Source organism: Tetranychus urticae, chromosome 2, assembly GCF_039701765.1.
Source record: "Tetranychus urticae isolate SD_2017Ah chromosome 2, NJAU_TeUrti_SD_1.0, whole genome shotgun sequence".
NCBI lineage: Eukaryota > Metazoa > Arthropoda > Arachnida > Trombidiformes > Tetranychidae > Tetranychus > Tetranychus urticae.
The window spans coordinates 6,791,226-6,805,066 of NC_142959.1; the positions used below are offsets into that span (position 1 = coordinate 6,791,226).

A 13,841-nucleotide genomic window follows, 5' to 3' on the forward strand; every position below is an offset into this window, starting at 1 on the left:
TAATTATCAATAGGCTTAATTAAATTTTCTTTCGTGAAATATCAATCTAAAAACTCTCAAAATCAGTTTAAATTATGAATTATGCTGCTCGAAGAATAGTGTAAATAAGCTATTTCCAGCTTGGTGGAGGTTCTGGTAGGTGACTGTAACAATTAGTTCAATTACCATTATAACCATTAGACTTAATTTTAAAGATTAACCAGATTGGATCTTAATTTAAATGTCCCATGTTGCCACTCCTTAGTCCGTAAAACCTTACTCTTACCTATTTTTCAGATAAAAAGATGGAATTTTCAAGTGAGAATAAAAATGTATTGTTATTGAATGGTTCTAAGCAATATGAGAACTATCTAAATCTAAAATAAAATGAGTCCTAATAAAAATGCAACTTGCAATATAAGACAAAACTCACTGTAAGAGACAAGAACGAAGATTTTTAAGAGCGTATCTAAATTATTACTTCCACTTGAACGTCTTCATATGTACCCTAGTCTACAAAATCGCACATTCAGCTTAATTAGAACAATAAGATAAAAGTAATGGTAAATTTGCGCAATTAAAACATTGCTCAATCAAACATTAACTCATAAATCAGAAGACAGTAGCCTCAAATTGTCATAAGAGTGATACCATTAGTTATTCATTTTGTTACCCTTGAAATATAATTGCATAACAATCAATTACTCACTTGAAAGATCAATTGTTTTCCCAAGTGACCATAATTTACCTTCAAGTTAACCCTTAAGGTGGTTTTCGTGAATATACATGGCTGTGTGTATGAAAATTAATTGCGAAGAGCTCTGGAATAATAATAGATGTTGAGTTAAGAGCACACACCCGCTTTGAATTATTGTCCATTAAATGGGAGTTCTTTGTTAATGGTCTTCTGATTGCAAATCAAGTTAATCCAGCTAATTGGTCTTGTGATAATAAAATGACTGGGGATTAACAACCACTGACAGCAGCACCAAGATATTAATTGGCAGTGAGATTGAATTTAAAAAATAAAACTCCCGTTATTAGGTTGTTTCTCAAGTTGAACAATACAAATTATCTTGTAGTATTTCAGGTTCCAAATCAAAAGTCAAGCAAGTCTTTCAAGTTACCTTGAGCGAATTAAGATTTGATTAGAAAAAAAATAATGAAAGACACCAGAGTGATCCACCTTGCCTGGTTTTTTTGTGAAGAGTCAAGGCGGAGAAAATGACATCAAAATCGTCCCTCCTGGTAATCTTTATATCTTTTGATGCATAATATATTCAACTGATTTCATTTAGAAATCATAAGTGAGTGAATAGTTACAACCGGTCACACTTGACTTTAGCTATAAAAATACAACTTTCATTTGTGTGAATCAGCCTGAAAAAAATAAAGAAACGATAAGTTAATAGAACCATCCAAATTGAAAGTCAACAAAATGAAATACTGTCAATTGTTTGCTACCTTTGCGACTGTGTTTACCTTGTGTATAACTATTGAAGCTCGATCAGCGGTCAATCTGACTGAGGTGATGATGAAAAGAGTTTATCGAAACATGGAAAGTGCCATTCTTGATGAAGACATTGATGAGATCGAGCATAACCCAATCGATTCAACCAATTCATCACGAGGTGACAGCTCACTTGGTAGATATCGGAAAAGTAAGTCCAAGCCAGATCCTGAATTATGTATATCTATGGAGATCGAAGCAGATAAAAGTTTCAAAAAATTGTTTATGATTGGAGAAGATTTGATAATACCAAGAAATGAAACAGAACTTCAAATATATTGCAAGTAAGAATCCTACTTCAGCTTCATCTATACCTTACCCTTTGTTTTACCTCTTTTTTAGCATAAATTAATCAAATCCATTCTATTGTAATATTCCAGACACGGTAAATCAGCAATGAAAGTTGCCACTCGCTATGGTAAATGTTTAAAGCCATTTCCTCGACAAGTTCTCAACATAATTGTACACGGAGGGAAAAAATCACTTAAAGAGTATTGTGACGCAACCAAAGGTCGAGCCGGTAAGTTAAAGGATAATCGCTATTTACACTACAATGGCTATTTTAACGCTACTTAATAAACAGCTGCTACATTGATAAACAATATTAAAAATTGATAATTTTAAATTAGTCTATTAAATTGGTGAAAAGCTGAATTTTATGATGACATGATTATTATCGTTTGCTATTGAACTTTGTTTTGCCTGTCTCATACCTGTTTAAAGATGTACTTTTTAGCTATTTTAGCTGAACCATTTGTCATTGACTGTTTAAAACAGTTGACATCTCATCTTATACATGTAAATTTATCAGTTTTTATTAATACATTGTTATTTCTTCTACTCTTCAGAAATCTTGAAACATCTAGAATGTGTTACTCCGGAGACTTCAAAAATATTTTACAACTCATTGGAACATGGATTCCGTCGAATTGACTATATTTCAGCCAATGTTCATGATGATGATCTCTTATCAACTTTGTGTTGTACATTTCACTTAATTTATAACCAAACAATTGACTTGGTTCGTCACCATTGCTCAAAATCACCGGATTCGACCGTTAGATTGATCAGGTAATTATTACCAACATAATTTAACAGTTAAATAAATGTTGTTTCATTGGTATCTTGCTTTTATCAAGACATGATAAATGCTGGGTTACTAGTTAGAAATCAAGTTTCTCCGGTCAACTCTTCCTTTACAGATTTATAATATAACAAGGAAGTCATAAAGAGCTTAGGCCATTCAACTGTTGAAACTTCATTTACAGCTACATTGACTGACAAATTCTTTAAGATTGAGAATGTTAAATATTTTTTTTCTTTTTTTCCATGAAAGGACCATCGTTGACAATATAGCTAAAGATGTTCTGGATCTTGGTTGCGGTAAATGGCCATCTCTGGATTCTTGTGATAGTCAGATTCCTCAAATAATGGAAAAATTGAGGTCAATCAACCCACCAGAAAAAACTGAACTCGCAAAACGGTTCTTAATTGGTCCTGTAGTTTCAATCGCATCACGCCTTGTAGCATAATCCAGTTTATTGGAGCAAGCAATTGTCAAGAATGTCAACGACCACCGATGTTATTCCATGTCCATCGAAAAATGTTTATTTTTCAATGGTTTCAGATTGTATTCACCGCTGTGAGATCACGAATTTCCTTTTGATTCTTCAAAGAGTTTTCATTTAAACTCGAATCGATTTGACTGGACGCACGGTTCATGCTTAGTTATGTATTAACCTGATCGAGTCTTATGTCAAACTGATGTTTATCTTTTCTTGTAACTTCTTAATTGCTGTCTCTGTAAATAATTTATTTTTTTATGATTATGATTCAACATAATGTAAATAAAATCATTAACTTTAATCACTATGTTGTATTCAAAGTTTTGTCGACTTTTACGGACAACAAGAAAATTAACAAAATTAATCCTCAGGCAGTCTGATTGCCCTTGTAATTAAAACTCACTTTATTATATGTGAACCTTTCTTCATATTTATATACTGTTTCTAAATCAATGATGATTAACCTTCATTCTTTGGTAATTAAATTGATTCTGATTGTCTCAAGGCTAGTCATCTGTTTCTTTTTTGCAATGCTTTACGGATATCATGTAAACTATTACCTGTTAATCCCATTGGAGATCAATCAACGATGGAATTATAAAATCTCATAAATTTACCATTATCTAAATCGGTTCAAGTTCCCATGCATCTAATCAATAAAGTTTCAAATAAAAGGGTGAAGTTAATCATCAAAAGATGATCAAAGTGACCAACACGGAGCAAGATTCCAAAACAAATGTTATTTACTGAATGAGAGCAAGGTTTTTATCGTTCTTTTTGCTGTATTATCATCTAATCCTTCCTTATTTTGGTTGTATTATAATTTACTTGAAACACCATTTGACAGGACCACCTAACCTTGATTCTTAGGCCAGCTTCATGATTTGAGTCTAAGTGACCATGAATGAACTAAATTGAATAACCAAATGAATGAAGGTACCAACAATCGAGCTACTAGTCAAATAGATTATTGGAAAATCATTGCTTGTTGAGATTTTTGGATTGAAAAGAATAGAGAATTGATAGTATAGAAAAATAAACAATTTCTTTTATCGTTAAATTTCAATTTTTTTGTAACTAATATAAACTTTGTTTATGAAATTTAAATCACGATTATAAAGAGTGGATAACAATGAGTGAAATTTAATTCACAATGAAATCATTAAAGGGGTGGATTGATGTGTATATGAAATATAAATGACTATATATAAAGATGATTTTTTTTTCTTTGATAAAAATTACTTAAAACAAAAATGTGAATTAACTTTGAACTGCTGTTTGAAACAAATCGATTTCTCGTAATGACTGACATAGGAAATGACCTTTTCTTTTAACTCTTATACATATATATATAAATATAAATATCTCCTTAACCAATCAACCAGAAACTGAGCCCGTTGAAGGAGCGATCTTTTTGAAAATGGGTAAACGATCGTCATCATCAGGCTCTACAATTGTATTGATATTCTCTTTATCCTCAGGATTCTCAGGCATTGGAATTTTGGGTAAGTTGGTGAGAACTTTTTCTAAAAGATCGGCAGGATCAACTTTGGAATGGATAAAACTACATCGAGGTCCAAATGAACAAAAACCTTGATCATGGAATGCTGAGCATTTTTCTGTTTTGTACTTGGGGTGACGATTAGGTAATGGTTTGAGCTCATAAATTCCATGGGCAAAAAGACATCTATCATCATATTCACAATAGCCAAGTTCTTCCCATTGTCGACAAAGCTCCGTCTTGTAACGAGATGGGTGATACATGATATGTCCCTTTGGGGGCATTGGTAATCGACGTTTATCTTTGAAAGAATCATTCGAGGCCAGGGACGAATTAGATGAATAGGACCGGGAAATGGTGCATGGTGTTCGTTGATGATCAGACTCATGATTATTATGCTGACTATTTACGTGATTTTGATGGTTGTTTCGTTGAAGAGGGTGGTGATTATTATTACTGTTGTGGTTGGTGATGTTGTTGAGAGAAGGTGAGGTATGATTATGATTAATATGGAGGTGACTAGATTCACTGATGATATTATTAAAACAGACTTGATCATAATGATTATAAAGCTTAGTTGGTAGTGTAGACTTGAATGAGTCCATATCACCGTAATCGCCCATCTGAGAAATGGACGAGTAAGACTCTGGGCTTGAGGAGCGAGATTGAACACGAACATGATAAGGATTTCTTGGTACTGTAATCATCTTGTTAAGGTGATAAAAATCTCCACCATTACAGGAGAAAGGTAAATTCCAAGTATTGAAATGCCGACTACTCGTGTTTTCTATCCTCTTTTGACCTTTTGATTTTCGGCAACCAAAGTTTATTCTTATCCGGAAAAAAAATTAAAATTTCCTCCTTCACAGTAAAATGAAAAGTAAAATCGTCAAGTTGGTTAAAAAGAACGCCTCTAAAACTTGGTTTTGTGGATTGATGTCTTTGTTGGTTCTTTGTGTGTTCAAATGATGATGGATGATGATATATCCTTTAAAAAAATGAGGGGTAGTCCTGCACCAATAAAATCACTTGTTGGATTAAAAAATTTAAAACATCAGGAGGATTTGTTGAGAATGACACTGGGTTAAGTTCCTTGATTCCTAGTCAAATCTAGTATGTAAATGATAAAATAGGGTACAATATAATAATAAACAATTTAGTGACATAATAATATGATTTTGGTGGAAGGTTTAGCTGATGATTATGACGATGATGATTGGGAATCATTGACGTAAGGTCACCAAGAATACATTGACTCACAGATCGATGCAATTTGGTGGTCAAGGTGATTATGACTACATCACAATAATTTAAACATCCATTGGGGTTTTATTTCAATCACTGATTGGTCAAGTTAACAAATCAAATGATTAAACAAACGGAATAATAGAAAGTGAAGAGAAGTGGGGAAAAAAACACTAAATCTTGAACATTCTTTTCCATTTGAAATCCTTTCTTCTTAATCTAATCCGATTGGATATTTGGGATCATCATCATCATTATCACCTAATTATTTGCGCAAATACACTCAAATCAGGACACTGTTACTTACCTTTCTAAGTCAAATGGATAAGTCTTTAATCATCTTTTTTAAAATTGTTCCAAATTTCTTTGATAAAAACTGTGAAGCTGCGAAGAAAAAACGAAAACGTCAGTTAGAATTTTAAAACAGGAAGAACAAGCTAAAATCATTCGAACTACTTCGAAGTATGGCTTTTTATAGATAAAAGTCTATAGTTAAAAACTAGAAAAATATAAAAAACACAAAAATTAAATTAATTTGCGAAAGCAAACACATTGAATAACAAAACATAACAGTTTTAAAGGCATAAAGAAACATGTTGCTCTCTTACCAAACTGATGAGTCAAAACAATTTTTTTGTTTTCTTTGGCTCTACATAATCCTTTGTTTCTGTTTACCTATTGCTTTTGTCTTATATTTCTTAACTATCGAGTTAAATTTTAATGAATTTTCCTTGCTGGTGTTAAATTATCCTTGACATGACGGAGACCATTTCTAAGCCAGAGCCTGAAAATATCGTTCGTATTTGATTAACAACAGCCTTGTATGCTTGTCCGTTAAAGCAGCCCTGTAATTTGTTGTACTCTGTAACTTGCCTATTGCCATTTATCTTGCCAATGAAAATAGTTATCAGGACCAAAATTTGTGATTCAATTTAAATTCATCATATTGATTGAAAATTTTCCCAATTCTGTATCGGAGGCTGTATCTGTATCTGTTAGAATCTTACTTAATTATCTGGGCGAAGTAACAACCTCAATAACAAAAGGTAAGTATTGACCTTTAAACCATATGACAATTCCTTGCTAATTCTACCCTTTCTTTCATCATCATTTACAGAAACTGAAAGCATGGTTTATTATTCATTTAAATGCTGCCATTCCTTTTCTTATCTGGATCCATTCAAAACTTCCATCCGGAGCTTATCGAAATATTTTTAAACAATTTAACTCGGTTACCATAGTATGGCACTGGCTAACTTACCAGCCTGCGTTTTTATACTTTAGCAAGGCATAAGGATTTCAATCGTTGTTTAACAACTTCCCCTGATGATTGTCCTTTGATACAACCATGTAACTGTGTTGGTGAACTTGCCTATTGCCATTCATCTTGCCTATCAAAATGGATATCAGCTACCAAAATTTTAAATTGTGATATTTGCCAATTTAAATTCATAATATCGATTGAACATCGTTCCTTTATTGAATGGTTATCTTCTGATGAAGATGAATTACAACAATTCTGTATCGGAAGCTTCACTTTTCTGTTGACATTTTACTTGATTATCCTGGGCGAAGTAACAACCTCAATGACAAAAGGTAAGTATTGAACTTCAACCATATGACAATGGCTTTCTAATTCCTACCCTTTCTTTCATCATAATTCAGACACTGGAAGCATGGTTTCTTATTTATTTGTGATTTCAATGACTGCCACCTTCGAGTTTGGGTTTCTTATCTGGATTGCGTTCTTTTCTTTCCTTGAAGCAAATCGATTTAGTAAATGGCGAGACCAGCATATCAAGATTAAGATCTCATCAAACTCTAACAGATCTCCATTTGAGACTTCCAGTCGTAGCCTATCGAAAGACTTTGGATCATAACGTAAAGTAACGAAAACGTAAAGTACCAGATTGCTGTGGTCTTTTGGCGACTGGAAGAGTTCACAAAGTATCTTCACATTGCAAGCAGCCGTAAACTTGTTTTATCTAAACATTACCACCTGTGAATCGTTTTGGGTCAGCATCTATGTAACCTGTTGGGCACCTTTTACAAAAATTGTACGAATCATCACAAGTTTTACCATGGGAACACCGCGGATCAGGAAGACATTTCCAATTCTCTGAATCATATGGTAATATATAAAAGGAGCAATCATCGTCAATCAAACATTCTTGACCCTCTTGCCATAAAATTTCCGGCTCCTCGGTGAATTCGCATTCAGCAACTGAGCAGATTCCGTTTTTACAATTGAAATTGATTGGACAATCGTGATCACTTAGGCAATATGACGGAGCTAAAAGAAAGAGAATTTAAAGTCAATACAAAGTAACATCTGAACACACAATCGTGCATTTTTAATTGCTACGAAATATGCTTACCACAACATTGGAAGGTCACATTGAAAATTGGCGGACCAGGTTTTTTAATCAATTGTGAAGAGTAATCAACAATTCGTCCTTTTTTATTACACATGTCTCGGATGGAATCAGATAGGCTGAAGCTTGATTCAATAGTTTCATGAAACTCAAATCGGTGGCATTCTTGTAAACTCAATGGTACCAGTGAAATGATAAACAGAATAATTAAAATCATTGTCTTCATTAAAAAACAGGTATGGCTTTGGTTAATGAAATGGATTTTCCCAGGTTCATTAAAAGATCACAAATCAGATAGTCTTAATGGCCACAATTAGCACGATGTAATCATCACAAATGGTTGTTAAATTCAGTCACATTGTCGGTTTACATTTTACAATTGGTCTTGAAGATGTTGACATTTTTAGTGACAACTCGATGAAAAGTAAAGTTCCCATTCCAAGGCCCTAGACCTTTCATATGAAATTTTGGTCCCTCCTCAAAGGTTCAGAGATTGGTGAAACTGGTCAGAACCTGTGAACCAGATTTATTCCTGATTCGTTAATCTTTTAAGCTTTTAACCAAAGTCTTTTAAAGAAAAGAGTTTGAGCTTAAAATCGATATTGTAACCTAATCACTGGAATTTTTGATTGTTGAATTGAAAAGTCGAAAAGTAAAGATGTGAACTTGTCTCATAAATGATCCGTTGAACACATGTAGGTACTGATGATAAATATGGTAAGTATTGAATCAAGGTAATTGAGAAATGATCGCATCTTGCTTCAATTGAGATGTTTTCATTGTATCATCACTAATCTCTGCCTTTTTACGATTCATTAAATATCTAACAGCAAAACCCAGAGCAAGGATGATTATGGTTAAACTAAAGACGACGGATAAAGACACAATTAACATTGGACTGATTTTTGGATCAGTTACAGAGGCCAAAAGGTTAAATAACAATCAGAAAATCGTTGATATGATGAGCAGTAGCCATTCTGTAGCTCCATCGTTGCCAAGATCAATTCCTGAAGTATCAACATTGGTAGCACCAGAGAAGTCATTTTTCGCCTTTTCCGGATCAGATGCTTGGCTGGTTGAAGATTTGCTGATTGAAATAGTAACTGAGTAAGCTGATTGTAATGAAAAAGATGACGAAAAGAAAGCCTCAAGGAGATGAAAGAAAAAGAAATTGTTATTCATGTGAAAATAATTCAGCTATTATGATAATTGTTTGTCCTAATAATAATGTATTTGTCAGGTTAAAAATAATGTTCACTATATTATGTAAATCTCTTGATTGTATTGTCATTTCAACCTTTAACATTTCCTAAAGCATCTCACAGTCTAATTGTAAGATGAACACAGAGATAGATTTTGAATTATGTTTTCATCTCAATTCACTTTCATTGTATAAAAACACATTCATTTCAATATTTACAGTTAAATGAGATTGATTGTGATTATTGATTAAATAACCCTCAAAGTAACTCAAACCTTGTTGGTTAACTTGAAAAATTGGACTTTTTTGTTACATTTTTTCTGGTCATCTTTATTATCCTTTCGGTTATTACATTGATATTAATACAATTAATAGAATCATCTACAATAAATAATTTGAGCAAACTATGGAATTATTAAGATGATTTGAAATAAATCGGTGGATAGATTGTCTTAAAATCAGGTAGAACTTGATTCAATGAAATGGGTTTTCCCAGGTTTATTGTAATTCCAATCAGGCAGCAATCAACAGTCTAAATGGCAATATTTAGCACGATATAATAACGTAATCATCACAATTGATATTACATTGTTGGTTTACCTTTTACAATTAGTATTTACACTGAAAACTTGTTCATTAACTATTATAATATTGACTTTATCTTTTCAGACAGAGCCACTTTTGACAGTCGTTATGCTCAAAAAATGTCACTGCATTTAATCTCATTGCTATTTAGACAGAATTTGATCGAAAATAGTCTTTTTTAACTTTTAAAATCAAAGCTTTGTCGTAATTAATGATCAAATTTACCAATCTTGACTTAACAATTTATGCTGATAAAAATGGATATCAATTACAATAAAAATTTAACTCCAGTTCACTTTAAAAAAGTTACATTTAAGTCATCCAGATGGCTCTAGGTTCAGTTGCTCAAATCTGGTTCTAATTGTTGATGTAACAAATTGCTGTTAATGTTAAAAAACAATCCAATTTGCGTTCTTGATTTTTGCAAAGCAAAGGCCTCAACTATCATGATTAGCCTCTCGGTGATTTTGAAATTTTATGCCTAACAATTTGTGTGAAATGGTGAACACGAAAGAGGGATAAAACGATTTATTTGACGATTAATTTTGAAATAAAAAGGGCAAAAATGCTGCTAACTGATGAAACAATTACCATTGGAGACCAAAAAAATAGAAGCATTTATTTGCTGGTTTAACATTGATTTTGAGCTTGAAGAGCATTGAAATATCAATTTAATAATGGTTATAAAGGTAATAAAGACAAATAGTATTATTATTGATAGTGACCTTTAGTGATGAAACCAACCCTGGTTTAGTCAAAACTGTAATACAACTGGATTAAGTTAATGACCATCAAATGCTTTTTCAATCATCAAATCACCATCTTCCTGCTTCTCCTATTTTAACCTTTTTTCGGGTTCCTTTTCTATTCTTTCATTGAATCTCTTGCAACTCACCTCAACTTGTTTAGTTAAAGACAAACAAACACCTACTCCATGTTGAGGGTGATGATAATTGATGAAACAAACGCAATTGAATCGACCAAAGCAAAGCAAAAAGAGGAAAACAAAACTCTCGTAACAATATCAACTGAACAAGGAATCCATTAAAAGGTTCAACTGTTATTGTATATGACAATCAACATTAACCAAATCAGTTATTCATTTAAATATTTACTTTTCTGTTCAAATACCATTCAGTAATGATTATCGATTATCACTTTACTGTCTACCATTGGTAGGTCTGATATAAGCCATGGACAGTTAACTCATTTAGCATGATTGGTGCTCAACTAAACCCTGTTAATGACAAAACAATTGCTAATGAGACACTTAATTGAATAAAATCTACTTCAGTCTTCAACAATACAACCTCTGTGAATCAACCCATTTGTGGCAGTAGTACCTTAAGCGTTTAGTCAACCCGTTATACCAAGCCTCTTGGCCTGAGAAAATGTGAACAATGATGGAACCTGATAAGGTCAACATTATTAAATTGATGATTACTATTTTCATCAGCATTGTAGCAAACTATTAATAATCATTTTGCTGTTAAATAAATTTCCCAAAATATGATCACTTTTATTCATCATTTAAAGCCAATTTGATGAAAAGCTTGTCTCATCAACACAAGCCTGATTAAGATGTCTGCCTAAGATAAAAGGTTATATAAAAATTTCATCCTGTCAGGTTAAAAGGTTTAATTGTTCATTTTCCTGGCATTGACATGAAACAAAAGAATCCGACTTCCATTCCAATATTTAGTTAATTGTCAAACGTTTTGTTGAAATGTTTCCCATTTTCCTGATTTTTTGAAACAAAAAGATTTCCTTTTACTAACCTTGAATTCACCAAATTTTATTGGGTTATCAGGTTTGTAGCAATTGATAATTGATCATCAATCAATGACCATTAGTAGAAGAAACAAATTCCAAGAAAAAATCGGAAAACTTGAACAATTCAGAACTGAAATAAAACACTGAACGCCTCAATGACTCTTCAGTCTCTAGTCGACTTGCTGAAAATGCAAATACAACTGATTAAAATCTGAATCATTTTTTCTTGAAAATCTTGTTTTCTAATTAAAAAAAGCTTTCAAATGAGTGGAAATTTTTGCATAAAATAATGTGAAAAAGATTCAAGAATAGATTAATGACGAAAATGAAGATTCAGTGACTTACATGAAATGAGGTTGAAATGTTCATCTTTGATCTCTCATTGTCATTGAAGGGAAATCCTTTTCCTCATCATTATCCTTTTAACCTGAAAGATCAATATTTTTCTCGTTCATTTTTCAGTCCATTTTCAAGTTTCTTCATCAAATCCATCATCACATGATAAATCAACATGTTGGTTAATTGTCTTACATGACAATTAAATGGTGTGAACATTAAAAATAACTTTATTCATGTGAAACAACGGAATACTTTTCAAGAAAAAAAAGGATCACTTTTTTGTTCTCGCTTTTCATTGAGACTTTTCATATTTATCTTGCTTTTCATCATAATCATCATGTTAATTATCATAATACTAATTAACAGTCAAGGATGGGTCAATGTGCTAAATTTTGCTTATTATTTTGCTTTAATTGGCCAACAGAATTAACCTTTTTAAATATCAGTTCATTAACAATTTTAGATTGCTGTCGACAATTTGAATCTTTTTAATTGTTCAATGTTTTTTTCAGACTTTGAGAGAAACACATTTTTTTTTGGGTTTTTTGCTTGTGTTTCATTGATTTGTGTTTGCCATCAAATTGAACCATTTATCTTGGACCGTTGAAATTGATTGAAAATTAATAATAATTCTGTAAATTGTTAACAATTTAATCTGGAAAATGAGGGGAAACAAAATGATTATTGGCTTTGAGTGAAAGATGAAGATTACTATCTATTATTGTGGTTATGGTGGTTTACATTTGAACAATTGAAGGTTCAATCAAGTGAACAATATTTTTGCCCTTTTCATCTTTATTATCATCGTGTTCATCATGATTCTGATGAGAGTTATCATTGAAATGTAATGAGAAGTCTACAAAAGAAAACAAAATTAACTTGATTGACAATATAATTGGTTATTAATGGTTTGTGTTAATAAATAAGGAAACAAAGTAACCAATGTTGATGATAATGATAATTCAATTGAAGAAACACAGGAATGAGAAAAGGTTCAACATTCAATGAAAACTCATCAGAAAAAAAAGGTGAAACAAATTAATCTTTTCTCATCATTCCTCATGATTATGTCAGTAGGAACACAATCAAGATCAACTCAAGATGAACATTTTATCCAACTCTGAAACAATCCCAATTATTTAAAGCAATCTAAGGTGACAACCTTAAATGCGTTAAAAGGTTCAATTATAACCTTTGCCTTCCGAGTTGACACTTGGTAGGTTTGCAAAGGTAAGAAAATGTAGTCCATTTGTGCCATCAAAAAATTTCCCTGATCAACATCCATCGATAAAATCACGTTCTAATTCAAACTAAAATCGCCTTTAGAGCATTGATCACAGACAAGTTGACAGACTTTTTCATAACATTGATTTAACTGTTGATGGTCAATCAGAAAAGGCACTTATTTCGGGAAATAAATTTTCTGTTTCTATGCAACTTCGATTTTCGGTTGAGCCTCGATTCGAGTGATTGCAATATTTGCAGAGCTGAAGCTTATCGATAGGAATTATTGGTGAACATTAACGATTGAACAACATTAGCCAATTGCCGAAATCAAGAGAACTGTTGAATAATTGAAAAAGTGTTCATTATGATTGATCAACTATTTGGAGTTTAGTCGATTTTTGGTTGAAATTAGTGTTGACGATCGGAATCGATCAAAAAATTTCTAAATTTTACCGAGTTTTAAAGTTCTAAAAATTCCCTTAAAAGATGCTTTTATCAAAATAGTCTTTGATCATTTGAAAATTTTGGTCGACCATGATCT

The 13,841-nt window shown here is 32.1% G+C and overlaps 2 protein-coding genes and 2 long non-coding RNA genes across 4 annotated transcripts; 2 read left to right on the forward strand and 2 right to left on the reverse strand.

Moving 5' to 3' along the window:
* Nucleotides 1–727: 727 nt before the first annotated feature.
* Nucleotides 728–1,955, reverse strand: LOC149093769 (uncharacterized). The gene is made up of 4 exons (XR_016198663.1): nucleotides 1,821–1,955; nucleotides 1,462–1,673; nucleotides 1,107–1,359; nucleotides 728–955 (listed from the first exon to the last, which is right to left on the reverse strand). It is a non-coding gene; the product is annotated as an uncharacterized LOC149093769 (long non-coding RNA).
* LOC107366250 (uncharacterized) lies at nucleotides 1,292–3,355 on the forward strand. Its single transcript, XM_015933830.3, has 4 exons — nucleotides 1,292–1,773; nucleotides 1,870–2,009; nucleotides 2,338–2,560; nucleotides 2,826–3,355. Exons 1-4 carry the CDS (start codon nucleotides 1,418–1,420, stop codon nucleotides 3,019–3,021), a joined length of 915 nt encoding a protein of 304 aa, XP_015789316.1. The 5' UTR covers nucleotides 1,292–1,417; the 3' UTR covers nucleotides 3,022–3,355.
* A 727-nt stretch (nucleotides 3,356–4,082) lies between these two features.
* Nucleotides 4,083–5,980, reverse strand: Tis11 (Tis11 zinc finger protein). Its single transcript, XM_015933824.3, has one exon. The coding sequence runs from the start codon at nucleotides 5,260–5,262 to the stop codon at nucleotides 4,432–4,434; it is 831 nt and encodes a 276-aa protein (XP_015789310.1). The 5' UTR covers nucleotides 5,263–5,980; the 3' UTR covers nucleotides 4,083–4,431.
* Nucleotides 5,981–6,112: 132 nt separating this feature from the next.
* On the forward strand, nucleotides 6,113–9,690 carry LOC149093770 (uncharacterized). The gene is made up of 4 exons (XR_016198662.1): nucleotides 6,113–6,846; nucleotides 6,918–7,396; nucleotides 7,466–8,892; nucleotides 9,006–9,690. It is a non-coding gene; the product is annotated as an uncharacterized LOC149093770 (long non-coding RNA).
* The last annotated feature ends 4,151 nt before the right edge of the window (nucleotides 9,691–13,841 follow it).